This window comes from Mesoplodon mirus (genome assembly GCF_964341445.2).
Source record: "Mesoplodon mirus genome assembly, chromosome: 10".
Classification (NCBI taxonomy): Eukaryota; Metazoa; Chordata; class Mammalia; order Artiodactyla; family Ziphiidae; genus Mesoplodon; species Mesoplodon mirus.
In genome coordinates, this window is record NC_138986.1 from 8,453,280 (window position 1) to 8,474,037 (window position 20,758).

The 20,758-nt window shown below is 45.8% G+C and overlaps 1 protein-coding gene across 3 annotated transcripts in view; it reads right to left on the reverse strand.

Moving 5' to 3' along the window:
• Positions 1-20,758, reverse strand: part of FNDC1 (fibronectin type III domain containing 1) — a 102,260-nt gene that overhangs the window by 54,779 nt on the left and 26,723 nt on the right. The window contains exons 2-4 of one of the 3 annotated variants that reach the window (XM_082634316.1): positions 17,872-18,066; positions 15,460-15,546; positions 14,966-15,034 (exon numbers count right to left, since the gene is read on the reverse strand). The exons of 1 other annotated variant lie outside the window; for it this stretch is intronic. In XM_082634316.1, coding sequence (XP_082490442.1) covers positions 14,966-15,034; positions 15,460-15,546; positions 17,872-18,066 — 351 coding nt within the window. The remainder of the gene's footprint in view (positions 1-14,965; positions 15,035-15,459; positions 15,547-17,871; positions 18,067-20,758) is intronic. One more of the 3 variants, XM_082634317.1, reaches the window with a different exon arrangement.

The following is a 20,758-nucleotide window of genomic DNA, read 5'->3' on the forward strand; positions in this document are numbered from 1 at the left end:
CCAATACTTAGTGTTCAACGTTTTGTTTTTACATCAATTTAGAGCTGATAAGCTTGGGAACAAGGGTTATGGACCATGTGACAACTACACTGCCTGGTTCTGACAGTGGGCCACATTCTAGCCCTTTCTGAGGATCCAGTTACCTAATGAGTTTCTGTATATCAACCCCGCCATCAGTTCTGACTAATTTTATTAAACTGGAAAATTCCCACCTAAGCTAACATTTCAACATTAAGACAAAATACAAAAACAAATGTTCTGAGTTAGTGAGTTTCAACAGCACAGTAAATAGCCATTGGAGATGGTTATTCTGAAAAGCCAGACACCTGGCTCCGATGTCTTGAATCGAACCAAAAGGAATATCCTTTTGAATGTTAGCTGGAGCTATCTAATCAGTCACTGGGCACCGCCATTCCTAAAGGCTACTAAGAGAATACCATATAATGGTTCAACAAATATTTTCCCCAGTACACAAAGTAGAGATTACTGAGATTTTTTTTGTTTTTAATCCAATAATGTAGTCAATGAACTAACTATACAAAACTTTGTCTTGCACCCTGGTGATGTGAGTGTAACCACTTTCGCTGGGGTTATACTACAATTTCAATTTTATTCCAAGTTCAGGGGTAGGCTCTCCATTTCAAGGTCTAGCCTCTATAAAAATTAGGGACCACCAAGCAATTATGGAAATGACAAATATGCTTATCACTATAATTCAAAAGAAAATAATTTGCCCAAAGTGTTCAGTACCAATAGTCCAAGTCGTTAATGGCACAGCATTGATGAATCGAATGAGTTCCTGAATTAATCCTATGAGTTGATTACTCTTATGAGTTCCTAGTGGGAATCTCCTGTTATATACTCATAACAACGTGACATCCAGTGTTTCTAGAAAGGTACCGGCTGGCAAATCTTGTTAAGCGTTGTGGGTGACTGTGGACATGGATTTTCTCCATCAGCATGTGTCACTGCTGAACAGACTTTGTGTGGGGCGAGGGTAAGAATAGTTTTTTAAACACAAATAGGGAAAATATCTTGTAAAAAACATTTATGGAAAGCAAAATCTGGAAAAGGAGCAGCATGTTTATTCTCAATGAAGCTTTGGTTTGGTTTTTGAAGTTAGCACATTTTTGGAGCACATTCCTCAGAACAAAATACACGACCGAGTTTAACTTTTCAGGAATGGAGTTTGTGTCATTTTCAGATTTAAGCAAAGTTATAAAACGAACTTGACATGAGCCATAAGCAGGGGAACAGAGGTCGAGAGAAGGAATTTTAAAGGAAGCAAAAAACCTTGCTTCATTCTCTTTACATCTTCTAAGTCATGTTTCACTCTGTGTGCCCCCGATACAAACTATCCCCACCCACAAAACTGTTTTAACAGAAGCCCCTCTCACGAGTGATGCCACAGCCTCTCCGAGGTGAACCCCCTGCGGTTGGTGTTTGGTTCCAGAGTGTCCAGCTTTGGGCAGGGGTCAGGGCTACGTTTTTTTTAAAAGTCTATACGGTGAAAATGATCTCTGCCAACAACATACGATGCTTATTTTACTTTTAAGAAAAGCTCATACCTCCTCGAGGGAACCTCAGTGACGCGGGGGTGAGAAATGACTCCTGTTCAGGCTGCCACAGGCCATTTGCTCTGCTTGTTTTCCCAGTGGGACTGGCAGCTTCCCCCCAACCAACCTGGCGGCCACAGCCTATCTCCCCAGCAGCAGCAGTGAACGTGGTGGGTGTCCACAGTGCTGTCACCGACGTGACCAGCCTCAGGGCTGCCCTGCACAGCTCTTGTTCTAAGGCCCCATGGGACACAACCACACTCCCCTCCATTGCAGAAGGCAGCACATCAGCGTGGGACTTCTGGGATGATCTCCAGCAAAATGGGCAAAGCTACCGAAAACACATGCATGGGTCTCGCAGGAGTCAGCTGAAAAATAAATTACTGACCAGAGATGGCATTCCCCGCTCTGTGGCTCTGACCCTGTCCTGGGACCCTTCCAGCCTCCCATTTTACAGTGGAACCAGCGTCCGTGGAGAGAGCACTTTTACTGGGGGACCTTGGGGAGTGTCGTAGGGCTGGGTTCCAGGACAAACAGCCCTGACACTCAATAGCAAAATTCTGAACAAACAGTAAAAGGAAAAAGACCACTGGAATGCCCCAAAATGACAGGGTCCCTGAGGAGGAGGAAGGCGTGAGTTTCCAGGGACAAGGAGCTCGGTCCCAGACGGCACAGGTTTCTGCCTGAGGTCCTGACCCACGCCAGGCCCACTCAACGTCGGCCATGCCACTCCCTCGGACTGTACAGGCTTTCCCCCAGGCTCCAGCCTGCTGTCTAACCCTCCACTCCAGGGGTCGAGAACGAGGCGAGGCCTGCTGAGCAAGCTTTGGGAACAGGGCTGAGGCTAGTACAGCCACCCACACTGAGTCCTCTCTACAGCACCTCCCAGTCTGTCACGAGCTCTTGCATGGCTCATTTTAATTGTCCTTCCAATATTTCCCAGGTGAGTAGGATCGATGTCATAATCCCCACGAGAAAACTGAGGTTCGAGAGGTGAAGTAACAGACCCAAGGCCACACGGCTAAGTGCCAAGCAGTGACCTGTATTCAGCCACTGATGCCAAGTTCCCTTCTCGTCCACCTATGCCCCTTCCGTTCATGCTCTCCCCTTTACCCACAAGCCATCCCACCAAACACCCAACCTCTTCTGCTAATGAATGTGGGACAAGGGTTCTGAGCTGGACAGGCCCCCTTCCGAGTGAGAGCGTAATGCCTTGCACAGTAGGCATTATGTTTGCATGTATGCGTTTTTTTTTTAATGGATCAGACAGTATACTCAGCAGGTAGCTAAGGAACCAGAGAAGGCCCCTCCCCCAAGACTGTCCCAGACAACTGTCCCCAGACTGCACAGAGGCCACTGACTCTGGAAACCAGAGTGAGGTGACAATGTCATCCCTCAACACACAGCCCTCCATCCTTCAAATCTCTGAGTTTAGAAAAGCCAACCACAATTTTTTTCAAGTACTTTCAAATTTTCCTTCCTTTAAAATTCTGGTGATACATACTTTCAACAGCTTTTATAGATCTTTTATAGATCATCTGGGAGTCCTCTTTTAAACTGATGCGCACATGAAGAAAAACTATTCATATGGTTCAAATTCACTTGCAAGGAGATTGTCTGTTTTCTCTCAGCCGTATGTGATAGCCTCACAGAAGCCTTCTGAAAATTTTCTAATAAATCCCTGAAAATCTTTTATCTTGAAAACAGGAAGTCACAATTGCCAAGAGTAGTCAAGTTCACATCCACTAGTGCCGAGTGTATTTTAAACTTGGCAGGACACACTCCGTCCATCACTCTGGGTACCACGTAACCAGATAGATGTTGCACAGAACGGGTCAATCACAGAAGAACTACAGTGATTACACATCGTACAGTAGGCACGTCAGCTGGGTGAAACAATTACCGTGTAGATTATGATAAGTATCCAAAAGGCAGGCACAATTAGGACGTCTCTCCCAGGACTTCCATGGTGGTGCAGCGGTTAAGAATCCGCCTGCCAATGCAGGGGACACGGGTTCTAGCCCTGGTCCAGGAAGATCCCACATGTCGCGGAGCAACTAAGCCCACGCACCACAACTACTGAGCCTGCGCTCTACAGCCCGCGAGCCACAACTACTGAGGCCTGTGCACCTAGAGCCCGTGCTCTGCAACAAGAGAAGCCACAGCAATGAGAAGCTTGTGCACCGCAATGAAGAGTAGCCCCCGCTCGCCACAACCAGAGAAAGGCCGCGCGCAGCAACGAAGACCCAACGCAGCCATAAATAAATAAATGTATAAAAATAAATAAATAGAAGAATGTCTCTCCTGATTTGTATCGCCAGCTATGCAAATTGGCAAGAATTCTGAAACTGGAGGGAATTAAAATCTGTTTTTATCACAAAGAAAAAAATCCAAAATTCAACATGACGCTTTGCCCATTTACAATTCAATGCTAGTTAAACGTGTAGTTTCTGAATTGGGCTTCCGCAGGCTCAGAAGTAGGGGTCTGCATCTGAGTGTACCTCTCACTCCTGTGTGATTTTGAGAATCCTCCCCGCACCTCAATTTCCTCCTCTCTAAACTAGTGTCTAGCACACTGGGTTTTGTAATCGAATCCACGTAAAGCATTTCACATCGTACTGGTATCTATGAAGCACACATTAAGTGCCTGTTGTGTTTGTGGTCGTGATAAAAATGAAATCACCCATTTATCAGATTCAGTGGGTGGATGGGTGGCTCCTTCCATAAAGTGAGCTGTGGGTGTATCACAAAGCTTTTCGTGATGCCTGACACACAGTGGGCACTAAAAACATGGGTTCCAAAGAACCAGACGTGAGCAAAAGAGATGGACTTATTGCCAAAGCCTCTACAAATATGAGGCTGTCTCCATCCAGGTGACTTTTTTTGCACCATAAATAGAAAGCACTGTCCATTGCCCTCATCAGCATCTCAGTTACCATCTGAGCGGGTCCCTCCTCTTCATTGGTATAAAAGTACACGGCCACTGCTGTCTGGGACCGCTTTCCCTGGCCTGGTCTCAGCTAGCAGGACATCCTCGTTTTCCAGGAGAATGTGAGGGGTCACTCAGTCTAGAGCTTCGCAGAGTAAGTGGTCTGACCCACTTACGGACCAACCTGACTCCCACTGTGCTGACCTCCAAGCTCTGAGAAGATGGTCCTTATCCTCATCCCGGGTGCCTTCCGCTCGCCCAGCCTCTGCCCCAGGCAGCCTCCCTGCCCTCCCCAGGCAGCAGACCTCAAGGCCACCAGGGACACTGGTCTGAGGGTGGGCGGGATTCCAGCCACGAGGCGCCGTCCTCAGGCTGCATTGCGCATCAGAACACCTGGGGGCTTGTGAAAACACACCCCCCTCCCACGTCTATCTGTCTGGGTGAGATTCCAGAGCCTTGTATGTGCTTTTGATGAATAAGCATGATGAGGAAGTGGAGAGGGAGCAGGAGAGGGGGAGGGACGATGCGTCAGAGGGGGTGACATGAGCTGTCTCAGCCGGAGGAGACAGACACGTGCTTTGCTGCCTTCACTGTGAGTCTGGGTCCCCTGCCCCCGACATGGGGGCAGGTCAGCAACACCTCACAGCGTCTGTCTGCCAAGGGCTCCTTCTTCCTGGCTGAATTCTGACACACAATCCTCCTGCAACACGTCTGATGAGTCCCAAAGCTCTGCAGGACCTCAGTACATTTAACGATGTACCGACTTGTTGTCTATTCGGACAGGCCCAGCTATTTAACAAGGAGAAAGGAAATCTCGTGGCTTCATTTTGGAATAGCGTCTGTCAGAGCATCACCAACCTTCCTAATTTATTGGATCCCTACCACGTAAGTCATTTGACAAGCATCCTCACAATAACCCAATAAACACCCCACTGACAGACAATAAAAGTGAGGCTCAGAAAGATTAAGGGAGAATCTTGAAGCCGGGCAGCAAAAGGCACTAAGCTGGCATCAGAACCCAGGTCTGTCGGAGCTGTGGCCCTGGCTCTCTGCACTGTTATTCCGAAACTCACGGTGGCTGCAGTGTGGGCGTCGCCAGCAGCGCGCTGTGGCATAAGCGTGGCGCCTGTCTGGGACGAGGTCCCCCTTGGTGCTTCACAGACACCTCTGGTGAAGGACTGGTCTGCAGAGCCAGGCGTCACCATCTAAGACTTCCATGCCGTGAGCACCCCTGCTTCAGAAGATGCCAGCTAAGTTCCTTCCCGAGGGCCTGGCTGCTCTTCAGGGCAGGTGGGTCCATTTGTTCCGTCATGATCCACTCATCACACTATTCCCCTGACATTCATCTGTGTTTCTGTCTCTGAGGAGCGACCATCTGATGAAGAGCCAAGTACTTGGGCAGCTACCCCGATGGCCTGGCTGCCTGACTCACCCCTGGACACCAAGGGGAGAATGAGTGTGACAGGCACACATCTCAACGTCCTTCAGAGACACCAGAACAGCACCCCTAAACCATCGCCTGGAGTCAGTCCATCGCTGCTGCTTTTTGAGGGGTTGGGAGAAGAGAGAAGGTCTTGAAAGAAAAAAAAACCCTTGATCTCCCCTGAGCTAATCAATGTCAATTATGAATAATGTTAAGGATTGGGGAAGCCTTTTATAAAGCATTTAAAACTAACTTTTAATACAGACAAACCTAAGTGCCCTCGGTTTAAGATTTCTGCCGCCCCCTGTCCAGGTTTCACAGAGACTCCTCTTTCCTGCTTCCTAGGATCATTCAGGGACAGCCAGGCTGTCACCAGATGAGGAAGCCACAGGGAATCCTACTCAACGTGGGGTATAGAAAGGGACAGTGCAGTCAGAGGCCAACCCCACAGGCTGGCACAAGGCTGCCAGCATCTGTGCCCCCAGTGGGGTCCTCAAAATCCAGCAGGACTGTCTCAGAAACAAAGCAAATGCTTCAGCCAACCCGGGACCCCTCCGTTTTAACAATGTTGTTTTGTTTGGCTGTTTCACAAAAGTGCTGGCTCCCTTTACCACTGAACAGAGCTCCTCAGACACTTCCCCAAGGTTTATGTAACAGCAAAGAAAATGAGCTCAATCCCCAGAAGCCTGGAGCATGGCAATTTAGCCCCAATCTCGGTTTTATCTCAAAATTGCATTTGAATTTTATAGACTACTCTGTAATATTTTGGTGTTTGTTTTAAAGTCAAAAAGAACATTTTAAATGACCAACCATCAAGAAACCACTTCCCGTAGGATCTGCGTCGTTTATCTCATGCCTTCCTGGACTCCTGGCACTGCCACGTTCTCCCGAGTTCTGAGAAGCCAGTTTGAGAAGCCCCAAGAATGAGCGGTAGGTCAGCAGCTTCAGGATGTCATCCAAAAATGTCAATCAGTGGCTGACTCTGACCCCTGTGGTGCTATGAATATCAGTGAAAATTACAACATCAGTGTCACCGCACAGGACTGAGGCTGCGAAGGCCAGGTCGCCCCACGATGGCAGCCAGCAGGACATGAACGACACAGGCAAACTGCACAAGTTGGCGATGAAGCCGTGCTCCACTACCAGAACAAAAAATCAGCAGTCCTCTAACTGTTTGCATGGACACATCCCTCAGTCTTACAGATCATAAGCCCTTTGAGGGGCGTCTCTCTCTACGTTAAGCCGATAATTTTTCTCCACCACCACAAAGGCAGAGCTAAGGTCTCTGTGTCCTACTCAGGGCAGTGGCTCAACTACAAGCCTGGAACAGTGACACAGCTGCCGACGTGCTGAGCCTCCTGCACCAGGGCCTAGGGTGAGCCCTTGCCTGGGCCCAGCTCACTCGCTCCCCGTCCCTGGCCCAGCCTCACCTGACTCAGGGTGGAAGGAAGGATGGGGACCTCCTGCAGATGACCCGCTGCCAAGCCTCCTCCACGAGGGATGTGAGAGCGCATCGTTAGAAGCATCTGCTGGACCCATCTGGTGGTGCTTCAGTTTTCAGCCACGCTTCCTGAGGACTCAGGAGGGCCACAGAAAGCAAAGGAAGCAAGCATTCTTTCCTGAGCTCCTTAACGGCTGAAATGTGGACACCTGGCGTTACCTCACCCCACAGAGGACACAGAGCCTGCTGGTCGATGTAAGCTAAGAGGAAGGTGTGTTAAAAATTCTAAGAAAAATTATTCAAAGCTTTTTTTTGGTCTGGTTTGTTTTAGTCTAAAGCTCTTCTGCATTTGTTTCATTTGGGAGTAGGATACTCAGCAATGCAGTTGTTTTCTGGGTATGAAAGACCTTTTTCTGTTGAAAGGCTATTCACGATTTCAATTTTTAGCGCCATCCAACATGTCATTTGCAAACGAAAGATCCAGTTACAATACATGAATAGGTTGACAACTGAGAAAAGAAAGTGCTTTCTTTCAGGACTGACCTCTTCGGCTGCAGGGAGCCTATATAAGAAGCTGCCACCCTCTTCAGTGACATCACTGCCCCTCCCACCCTCTGCTTCACTCAGACATCGAAAGAAAAGCTGGTGATAGATACGCAGGCAGAAAGTGGCATCCAGCCCCCGAGATCCTCGCCTTATCGGGCCGGTAGGTTTATTAACTACTGCACGTTCCTCTAAGACTTGACGGCAAGGTCGGCCGACATTCCATTCAAGGCCACACACGTGGGGACAGTGGGGACAGTTCATCTCCCCAGCTGTCCACAGCCCCTGCCCCGCCCACTCGAAGCAGCCACTCATCAGCCTCTGAAATAAGCGCCCGTCCATGGGAGGAAAGGGCCTCTCTCACAGTCGCTCGTTTCCTAACAATTCACTGAAAGGAAAATCTGTGCACAGATATTTACACTCATCAGTGTAGACATGGAGATGAAACATCACAAAATGTGGGTTTCAGCCCTGCTGTCCTGGAAGGCTGATCACCACTGCTTCCTCTTCCGGGCAGCTGGCCGGCGCCGAGTCCTTCCCACGACATTCTTGTTTGGGCTGAAACTCCCGAGTTACCACCCAAGAACGTCTGGCTAAATGACGTTAAACAGCTCTGCACACAAGCCTCTACTGCCTACTTTTTATGACTAAAGAACAGCCTCTAAGGTTGGTGAAGTCTAACCGCATTCTGATGTGAGAGGCGGCTTTGAAACAGGCACTCACGTAAAGAGACCTGAGCCCCAGGATGACCGTGGAGAGGGGTAACCCCACAGCAGGTGGATCTGACTGTGTCTTCACAGAGCAGCCAGCCCTGAGGGACTCCGATCTCCAAATGCATCCAACGCCATCCTTCCCCCAGGCCCCGCCAGAATGGGGGCAAGAAATAGGATCTCTGACTACTGACAGCACCACAAAGTGACGACACACTGGCCTGCCCGGGGCCAGCCCCAGAGTCAGCAGCTAAACGAGACGGGGGTGCCCGACCTCCTGACACACTGTGCGTCCTCCAGAGCACAGGTGTGGAGCAGAAGCAGCCTCCAAATTTATTTCACTCAACAAACATGTCTTGAGCACATACTATGCGCTGGGCCCAGGCTCTGGAGATACAAAGATGAGTAAATCATTTTGCCCTGCCCCGGAAGAGCTCGCCATCCAGGCCAGGAACCACAAACCAGGTCTGCCCTGTGAATTGCACACTTAAAAAAACACTAATAATTGGGGCTTCCCTGGTGGTACAGTGGTTGAGAGTCCGCCTGCCGATGCAGGGGACACGGGTTCGTGCCCCGGTCCGGGAAGATCCCACATGCCGCAGAGCGGCTGGGCCCGTGAGCCACGGCCGCTGAGCCTGCGCGTCCGGAGCCTGTGCTCCGCAACGGGAGAGGCCACAACAGTGAGAGGCCCGCGTACCACACACACACACAAAAAAACCCACTAATAATTGCATGAGAGAGCTACTGAAAATATAATGTCACAGACATTATTAATTCCCTGTGGGCCAAAGAACTGTTAAATTGAAACCAGTGTGTGCAAAGAGGACAGTCTTTGATCATAATTAGAAAGTTTGAACTGGGCTACACTTAAAGCTCAAGTCCAACACTCAGCAGCCCCAGGACCTTGCTCCAGGATTATCTGACGACCGCCCAGGGCGGCAGTGCTGTCTGTGGTTTGCCTATTGCTGTACCACACAGGCTACTCTTTCCCAGAGTCATACACACACACATCAGTTTAAGTGAGTTAACACAACCGTCTCCTTGGCTCATCTGGCAGAAAGCCTGCCATTTGCATCCACAGAAGGGGAGGGCGCCACTTCCAGTGTATCACTGGAGACAGTTCTTTATCCTGGGCACCTTTGTGTATTCAGTCACAACCCCAACACCCAGAAACTATAATTCAGTGTTTCTTCCTTGGCTAATACGCTTCCTGGATTTGCTGACCTAAGACACTCCAAGTAGGGTGGAGACTAAGGCAAACAACTATTTCTCAGGAATGCTTCCCAACTGCTTGCAAAGCTTAGGATCACTCATTCAAAGTGCCTTAGTGTCATTAATTCATGAAATTTCAAAGCTGAAAGGAACCCTAGAACCTTAGAAGGAAGCTTAGAACCTGAGAAGGTTCTTAGAACTGAGCCTGGAGCCTTCCTGGGGAGCCCCATCATTATATAGCTGAAGGGCTCAGAAGATCAGCGCTCACTGTTGGCTGAGCCTGAGTCTGGGCTGCAAGAGTGTGCAGTGGAGATGATTATGGTTTGATGGATTAATTATGCTCTAAGTTAAGAGATTAGGGAAGGAGCCTATCTCAAGACAATGGGTTAGAATTTTCAAATTCCACATCAGTCACATCTATATAAACAAACTAGCAAGAAAATGTACCTGGAGGTGGGTGCTCATTTTGATGAACTACTGATAGAAAAGACCAAAACGCATGCTCGGGGCACGCCTTCCTGATATGTCCACAGACATTTCCTATGAAAGGAGTGCCAGGGAAGAAAGGAAAGAGGCCAAGCTTTGGTTTTCGGGGTTTCATAGTTTCACTGTTTCAGTGTCAAATAATTTGATACCTGTTCAAATCAGCTTTTGAGCCAGTTCCTATGGGGGAGGGGAGGCTCCAAAGTTGAATCCAACCCCAGAACAGCCCTCGGGTCTAACCACGCTTGCAAAGAAGCTTTACGTGTCTGAAGTCAACCTTAAAGAGAACAGCAACCTTTCCTCAGAGCCAGGAGGAGGGAAGGGAGCCGTGAAGGTTTGGAAGTCAAGAGAGGGAAGACAAGAGATGTCACCCTGATGACCTTTACTTCCCAGGGAGGCAGGAAACAAGGTTACTTGCTAGAAGTGAGAGGAAGGCAGGTGGGGGAAGGAGCCTGAAGACAGTGGCCAAATTTTGGACTAGCCACTGTGGGAGAAAGAAAGGAAACTGAGTAAGACCAATGCCAAGCAGAGCCAAGGGCCCAGGTGAAGTTAGAAAACCAGCTCCAAGAAGCTGTCACAACGCGTATCAGCTTAGCTCTTTAGTTGCCCCACAAGGCTCAGCATTTAGCACACAGGAGGGAAAACCAGAGAGCTGGTGGGAGGGGGGTGTCTGGCATGGCCATGCTGACCCGCGTGCGGTTGAAATGCTGGGGACCCAGATAAACTAAGCAAGAAATGAGCCAGGAGATGGCTTCTGGACTCTGGAAGGGGGAAGGGTCTACAGACACAAAGCCTGATTGGATCTGAAACAAGCTTCTGACACGAGGGCACTGAAGAAGTGAGATGATGGGGAATTTCATGATTCTGGATTGTGGAGGGGAGCAACTTCATCTTAAGTGACAGGAGTGAGACCATCAAATGGACCATTGTCACGGAGGTGGGTGCAGTCCAGGACGTGGGTGTGGCAAGCGCACAGTAAGCCAAGTGCCCTCAAGCTACCTGGATTCAGGGAGCAACCTGGGGATCAGGGGGTGACTGTGATAAGGAAAGGAAAGGCTGGACCACAGGTATCATGCCAGTGTTGGTTGAAAATGGCCTAAGAGAATTGTGAACTCTGTGCTGAACTTGAGTCTGAGCTCTAATTTAACTGTAAAAAAAAAAAAAAAAAAAGTAGTAAGCTTCATGAACTAAGTATAATGTAAAGAAAATATGAGGCATAAATCCCACTTTTATTTTATGTCTAGTTTGGGCACCATAGCTTAAGGAAAGCGCAAAGGACTAGGTTTTTAGAAAACCATAACATTATTAAAAGTACATGTGATCCTACTGAGAGCTAAAATTTCCCAGATGAAGAGCAAGTGAAAGCAGATGAATTGCCCTCTGAGTCCCTGGGCTGGCTGGAAGCAGAGGTGGACCGTGGTCCTCATCCTGGACCGTGGTCCTCATTTTGACTCCCAGTGCCTGGTTCTGCACAGAGCAGATTACCCAGGTCCCGTCACAGGAAAAGAGCTAGAACAACTTCAGAAAAGTCTGCAGGAAAGCTAAATAATAGGATTCCAATATGTGAAGGGACCTGTAACCTCTCTTCCCTGAGGACAAAACAAAGGGAGATGGGTTTACATCTCAACAGGAGAGATTTTACATTTACATACTAAGAACACTTTCTAACAAAAAGATATGAGATGAGCTACCCAAAGAGGAAGTCTAAACTTCTGCCCTAGAGTTGCATTTTTGCTTAGTCCCATCATTTTCTGAGAGTGTCCACATTTGCTTGAGTGACCATCTGAGAATCACTCAGGTCCAGCCCACCTCCAGGACTCCCTGCACGTTTTTCCTCCCCTCCTGTGGCTTCTCAGACAGTCCCCATAGGGTCTCAGCCATCTTATTGGCACCTCCTAGGCTCCGCCACCCTGCTTGTTCTATTTCACAAGCTGTTGGTTTTTCAAAGAATTTATTATTATGTTACAGGCTAAATTTTGTGTCTCCCCACCCCCCAAATTTTTATGTTTAAGACCTAAACCCTAGTTACCTCAGAATGTGACTGTGTTTGCAGACTGGGCCTATTAAGAAGTGATCAAGTTAAAATGAGGTTATTACTAAGGTGGCCCTAATCCCATCTGACTGGTGTCCTTAGAAGGAGCAGAAATTTGGACACACAAAGATACCAAGGATGCATGCCCACAGAGGGAAGATAAGCCAAAGAGAAAGACAAACCTGCTGACACATCAGGAGAAATCAAATCTGCTGACACCTTAATCTTGGACTTCTAGACTCTAGGACTGTGAGAAAATAAATATCTATTGTTTAAGGTAACCAGTCGGTGATATTTTGTTATGGCATCCCTATCAAACTCATACAGGTTGTATGCATTACTTTTTGCTTACAGGTGTATTATCTTTCTTTCCCACTAGAATACAGTCTTCATTAAGGCCATTAAGGCTCTTGTCTATCTTATTCACTATTGCGTCTTTTGCACCCAGAACTCTGCCTGGAAAGCCGCAGGCCCTGAATGAATTAATTAAATAATTAAAGTCCTATTTTTAAGTAAAGACAATGAGGTCAAGATAGATTCCAGCCAGCAAAGGAGGCCTTCTGAAATCTGAACTGAAACCACTGTTTCCAGCAGAATAAAAGAACGGATTTTCCTCTGCTTTCAAATAAACACCGGAAGAACGTGAGGTATTACTGATCAAAGCACTAGAGCCAACCCTTGGGGCCTCACACCAGGTGCAGATGCTAATGTCTGCGTTTCTAGGACAAATCCCTTCCTTTGCATGAAGATACCTGGAATTCAGAATAGTACTTCTTTTGTTTAACAGGATTATCATATATTAACAATTTCCTCAGAACAATAGCATAGCATATTTTCCAGGCCATATTAAAAAAGGTACAGATGCATGTTGATCCCTTATTGATAATTTCTCATACATTATTTTTTTTATTTTCATTAACAATGAAATGTAATTTTTTTCTGGAGCACTGTAACCAAGTCTATGCATTCTGGATATGCATTTTTTTAAAGTTCTGCTTTATATCATATACTGCAAAAGGTTTTGGCTAGCAATTTCTTCCAGCATCTTTTTTAACATAATGTATGGCAAATACAGAGTTATGTATTATAGCAGAGCGTTCTTTGGCAAGTAGGGCCTACAGAGGCTCCTGCAGAGAAAGGTTAAAGGATCTCACAGTCCATAAAACCAAGAGTGAGCTGGGGCATGATTGTCTGTGGTTCCCAATTCCCAGGGTTTATTCCCATGTGCTTACTCAGAAAGGACATGCACACCCACTCTCACACACACACCTGTTTCTATTAAAGAAGGCATAAGAAATTAACTACTTAAGAAAAAGTAAGAAAATTACTTGTTCTAAAACTGCCATTCAGAAAACTCTATCAGGAAGATGATAAAAATAAAATGGTTATTTAAAATACAAAGCATAAAATTCAAATACAAGGCACAGTACATCTGTCAGTAAAAGGTTTATGTGTGTCTGTGAATGTTTACATGTGTATCTTTAGGGGAAGACAACCTCTGAAATAAACGTCCTTTCCTATTTTGCACATTTTCTAGGTGTACTACCTTCTTGACTCTTTTACTGTCAATGTCTTCCAAGGTTTGATCCTGGGCTTCTACTCTTGTCTCTCCTCATTCTCACCCACTCATCACTCTCCCTACTTTAGTTCTCCCTCTACAGCATGACTCCCAAACCCATGCCTACCTCTTGCTTCTCACTTCCAACTTTCAGGCCCTCATCTCCAATCACCTGTAAGACATCGCCACTACATCCCCTCACGTCCAACGTATTTAAACAAGAACATATCACCTTTCCTAGAAATCCAGTTTCCTTTTCTGGTTGTTTTGTTCTTCCACTCCCTTTTTGTATAAAGCGGACTTTGAAAACTGCCTACACCCATCAAATCTGACCTCAGCAGCAGATTAGGGTCGTTGGTTTCCGCATACTCACCTTCCTCTCAACAACAATACCAGATTGATGTATTTAACAACACTGCTCCTTGCCTCACTGCCTTTGGGATATCACCCAACCACACTCTGAAATAACTGCTTTCATTTTGCATTATCGTTTAACCATTAATCAAATATATTCACGAAGCACACAGGAAATGTCAACACTTCTCTCAACAAGTAAAACAATATGGCCAGACAACATCAACATCCAAATGATAAAACACACATATACACAAATATGGAGCGGAGATGGAAGGCAGGTTATCTAACATATCACAAAATATCCCATGGATAAGAAAAGACAAAAAGCCTTGAGGCTGCGTATTAGCCAATAAAAGCCACTGTTTGGTGGGCCCCATTCACTTCTGCATCCACAGGTAGAAGAGCTGTAAATATCCTCATCGGGCCAGGACTGCCATCTCAACCACCATATTTGCCTGTTAACAGCGCAACAGCATCCCCAGATGTAGACGAAGACGTGCCCCCGCACCAGGACATGAAAGAGCAGTGAGGAGTGAGCAACACTGGCTGCAGTCTGGACCACCCAGTGCAGAGCAGATCGACCAAAACTGTGCGGCACGTGTGTTAGTTTAGCGATGGGAACCAAATGAAGGTTTGTGAGCACATGTGTGTGTGACGGAAGCACAGGCCTCTTTTGAGATGGTGCTTCAGTGAAGACACGAACCGGATGAGCAAATAGTACCTGTGACGGTGTCATTAAATGGTCCAGGACCCTTAATGGGAAAACCATCAATCTTGATCCATTCACCTCCTAAATTAGGAAAACGGAACTTGATAGTTAGAAAGGAGGACTGTTGGACTGTCCACATTTCAGTGCATCCCTAAACGCATATTTCAACGGTCTCTTCAACGATCTTCCAAAGGATCTGCTCAGGCCATACGAGTGACTAGGCCCCTAACCTGTATGGACAACACACATTTCTGGTCTTTTATACATAGTTTACTCTAATGAGTACTCCGAAATTTAAGACAAAACGCTCATAACCTACATCAAAATTATTTTAAAAGAAGGGATAAATCTCTCCTAGTTTTCAATCTTTCAGCTTGGCATACAAGTCTAAAACTTTCTTGTTTGGGAACTCTTTAATGATTCTAGATTTGTATTGACCTGACGAAGCAAAGAATCTCCCAATCTAAGTCACAAAAATACAGCCTCCAATGCTAGATAAGACTTACCAGGCAGGCTTTCAGCTCTGTAAACTGGACGGCTCACTCCACTGTTGTTTTCTGCAGTAACCAGCACAAAGTACACTACCCCCGGCTCTGAAACATACGGTTTATATCAAGCCACCGTTTCAAATCTCCAAGAATGACAATTTAAGTCAGCGTCTTCCTTATACCAGTTATAACCAAATATAAAAATCTGAATTAAGTGACCAGTCTAACTATCGTTTTCTCTCTTTTCTTTAATCAAAATCACTGACATTCATCCCAGGCAACTGAAGCACACCTGACCAAAAGAACACAAAATTTATTTAATACAAAGTACATGACATGTGTAATAAACCTGCATTCATGAACAGTCAACAAGAAAAGCTTTTGCGTTTTTTTTAATGTGAAATCAATGTAGAAAACAGGCATGCAGTGTCCACTAGATAACTGGTTTAACCCACAGTGTTAGTAACTACAAAGAATATTTCCCAATGGAAACTCCAAATGGCAACCTCCAAAAACAGTGAGAAAATTTCAGGGTAACTCATAAAATTTAGTGCATGGGAAATCTTCACTGCAATAAATAAAGCTACACGGAATTTTCCTCTTTTCATAATAAAATATTTCCCTTACTATGTATGCATGCTGTCTTTGACTATTTCAACAAAAGTCTAGAAAAACATTTCCTGGGATCTTGGATATGCTAAGCTTGAAATAATTGGGCTTCACTTTTTGACGTGCATCTACAGGTCAAGGACACGTAGCGAAGGTCTCTTTGGCTGAGATCCTGAAGTTGCTGGGATGCAAAAGAAAACCCAGACACCGTGTTACAACTGGAGGGTACCCTGAACTTGCAGCTTCAAAAAGCAAAACTCCAGTAGTGCTGGTTTTCCTCCAAATGAATTATTATCTTATGAAAGGTAAGTGAAGGTGCCAATTCCTTGAAGAGATGAAAGTTTGTGGGCATTTGAGGGCATGAAGGGTTGGAGAGGTAAGAGCTCTGTCCAAGGCAATAACGTTAATTGCATTGCTCAAAGTGAGGAACGTTCCTTTCACAAAACTTCAGTTCTCAAGCCAGAGGCCCAGGGGCAGCCACACATCTGGTACCCCTGCTATGCTCAAGACTGGTCTGCCTTCTGTCTGACCATGGCAGGGCCTGGTGGCATTGAGGGCTTGGCACGACCTGCCGGACTAACTGGGAAATGCTCTAGGTTCAGACAAAAAGCAAAACCAGGTTTCGCCAGGCACTTTCTCTCTTCGCTCTGAGCTTATTCGTATTTCAAAGAAATTTCATCAACGTGTCTCCGATTCTGTTCAGTTAACTCATCAGAAAGATGCTGGGGAGACACTCTCAGTTTGCAGTGAGTTCTAGGGCTTTCTTTCTGCATGTTTTTCTTCTCTGCAGCAACCCTAACAGCCCAAGGGTTGAGCAAGCAAATGTGACGCTGCTCGTGCCTTTGGTGGGATAGAAACTCCATTTAACCTCGCAGTAGGACTCTGTGGGGCCCTAGTGACGTGGAGGAGATTCAGATCCAGTGAAACGTATGTTTCGCTGGAACCATGAAGGCGGGAATCTGTCCCTCTTTGTCTCCCCTCCGTGCACTTTCTGCTCTGCTACCCAGAAAGCTTAATATCATAATGCAGGAGGTGGAGAAGGAGTAAGTGTACTGGATGGTGACCAGGAAACTAAGAAGCCACAAGCTGGTTTTGATCCACTGAAGGAACGCAGCAGAATGCTAACGTGGCCGGTGGGGAAGCCGGTTGTCACAGGTGCTGACTTCTGTTACTTCCTATGATCCATCTTAAGGTTGGACCATGAGATGACTGTAGAATAAACAGGGTTTCAGGCCAGTGGGACCCAAAAAGCAGAAGATAGAGGATCCACTGGAGGCAGCTCAAAGCCTAAGTTCAAAACCACCTACATCTGCACTTATAAAAGAATATATTTAGGCAAAATGCTAATACCCCAAACTTCCAGAATCAAATCTAATGGCGAGAAATGTTATATCTTTGAACCACGTGTGGCAAAGCATGACACATCACACACCCCTACAGGGACATATTATTTGAGTAATCCCTAATTATAAAATGGTTTATAAATTAGAAATCTCAGGATCAGGCTACAGACTTGTCCAGTTGTCAATTTCCTGAGATAAAAAAGGGTTGATGTACTTTCCAAAAGCACATCCAGAAACTAAAAATTGTTCCCTACATCAATGTGGAGAGAGATCCAGGAATACTGGACTTCAAAGGCAGGTTGGGGAAGCCCATGGGCAAGATGAAGGCTGTTGCTTAATAGCCGCTTGACCTTGGCTGTCCATCCCCAAAGAACCACTGGGTACCATTTTTGTCCCACAAATAGTCACCCTGAGAATGGAAGGAGAATGTAGGTGTACAGTTAGTTCTGACAGGGAACAAGACCAGAGTGTCACTTACCCACATCCTCAATAAGGAAGGAGTGTGTCTCCGCATTCACCTTGATGTATTTAAGACTTTTCAGTGACTTCCCATAGGCAATGTTGTAATGCTCCACGGGTCTACTGGTAGCATCTTTGGGTGGGTCCCACGTGACTTTCAGGCCCATTTTAGTGGACAGCAGTTTCACATGCCTTGGCTTCAGTGGGTGATCAGCTATGCAAACAGCGCAACTATCAACTCACGGGAAGGGCAGATTGGGAGAACGAATTTTTTCCAATGTTCTCTGACATTGTTAGCAAAAGAGCAAATGCCTTTCAATCTGTCTGATCCTGAAGACTTTAAGTACCGTCACATTTGGACATCATTACAGTGCAACAGCAGAACAGGCATACCAAACCTACAAGCTTTTATGCATTTCAGGGAACTGTGGGTGGTAAATTTAAACCAAAAGTAAGATAAATCAAAATAAACTCTAGGCGATCTCCAGCTTGATCATGTTGCCTTGCTAGTGCAAGATGAACAAAATAGTAATTTGACATATTCTCCAGAAGCATTCATGTATTAAATAAATTCTTAGGATTTTGCATGGTACAGCTGGACAATCTTTCAAACAACTCTGAGAAAAATAATATAAAACTCTCACGATCAGGAAGAATTTCCATTGTATCCAAAGTGAGATAACAGAATCATTCGTTTCCACAAAGAAAACAAACCAAGGTCAACACCTTGAAAGAGGGGTAACCCGCTGGTTTTATCTGCATGTAGCTAATTTAAATGTTTCCATATTTTGTCCCAGAAGAGGAAGGACAAATTATTAAGAAGCACATTTTTATCTCCAGTTATGAAGTTCCAAAAGAGTGTTCTTGATTTTCAAAAATAACCAAAATGAAACATAATATTTTGTCAAACAAAATATCTCAGCTCATAATGTAACCGATATTGCAATGCAACATAATATAAACAGATGCTAATATTCACGCAACAGTCAATTCTGGGGCAAATCTGGATCTGAAACTGATTAATCAATGATGCAAGGCATTCTCAGGGGGGGAAAGTAATCTTAAAAACCCAGAAACATTTAAACTTAGTAACATTAAGAAAAATGAATTTAGACCCTCATAGAAGAAGAAAGGGAAAAAGGAGTGTTTCGTGATGACACATAGATTGGTTAGTATGTGATTGTAACACTAATGAAGATTCTGAACAAAATAAGTGTGGCTGATTCTAACATATATCACTTATTCTTCCCAAAATTACCCTGCTGCTTCAGGCGTAAAAATGATAAAAGAGAACTCCTGGAACCCCCACTAAAGAAGTACAAGGAATGAAAAAAATAAGAGTATGAATATAATAATTTTCGAGGCACTAGAGAAAGAATGTCCATTTTGGAGACAAAAACACAGTGTCAGAAGATGAGCACGGACCAGACCCCAGAAAGCATTCCTTCCGCAACGTCAGAGGTGAGGGTCCTGTAAACCCGAGATGGGAGAAAGCACAGACAAGACGCTTAACACCATCGGGGAAATTTTGAGTTGAGGAGACAATAAAGACAGCACTCTAGTGAGTTTCTGGATATTTAAAATTAGCAATCATGGCGACTCTGCCATAATTTTCACTGACCCTTCCTCGCCTACGAGAAACTTTTCAGGATTTACTTTGTCTGAGGACCGGGGCTCCCTTTCCTCAGTTTCCTTTATTTCTCCCAAGGCTTCACTACAAAAACCTCCCCTCCTTCTCTGCCACGTGTTTGACCTTTTCTAGTTGCAATCCCCATTTCCCACAATAGGAGAAATCATTCCCAGGAATCCAATATTTCACCCTGACCAAAATATCGGTGGAAACAAAGCAAGGACTCCAACACCATGAAAGGATGTTCACGGTTAGGTGATTCTCCTAAGGAAGAAAACAAATGAATGAATAAGTGAATAATGCTTTTCTTTACAGTTCAATTCCAAACCTCCCTTCAGACAGATGGTCTGAAATGTGAGACTTGCGAAGCCCTAACACCATCACGTTTTCCTCTGGGTGCGAGTGATTCAATCAGTACACAACGGCCTGGGTCTGAAGATGATTTATGATCATTACTGACGTCTGAAAAGAGGAACAATCTATAAATATGCTCATTGTTCATTCCTGCTCTGCCTTACATCTGTCCTTGGACACAGCATGGAATAATTTCTAAGTCGCATGAGAATCGCAGTCAAATGGTTGCATCAGCCCAGCACAGGGGAACATTCAAAACCTCAAGGAGCTCCAATAAGACGAGGAAAGTAAAGAAGAACAAGAGGCAAATCCCCCTGGGTCGCCAAAACCTAACGCATATCATTGCATTCCGCTTACCCCATCAGTTTCCGAGCGTGTCCACGCATGAGTCTGTTTGTTCTCCTCTTGCCAATGATCAAGTACCATCAGTGTGTCTCAACTCGATAACTGCCTGCATCAGCATTTGTGCACTAAGAAAAAGGCCATATGGTGTAAAACGACTCTAAAGTATAAAAATGGGAGAGGGAAATGGACAGGAAAAGAGGGCTTATTGAGTGCCTACCACCTGCCACCCTCTGCCCTGAAACTTACACTGCATTAGGTGCTCTTAACACACACAGCCTGAGAGGTGTTATTTACTCCCTCCACGTGGCAGATGAAGAAAGCAAGGCCTGGAACAGAGAGGTTGGGAGAACTGCCCAGAGTCACACAGCTGTGTGGAACAGGGGTGGAATGAAATGCAGATCCTGCTGTGTCCAACTGCAAAACCAGGCTCTTCCCAGAGCTCGCAGACCCTCAGACCCTGTCCCTGCTCATAAATGACCAATGACCACACTCATGGAGAATTAATTCAGGAAGCCACTAGTCTCCTGAAACCAACTGTGAGGCCTCCAGCTGTGTTTATCATGTGCTCCGCCATCTG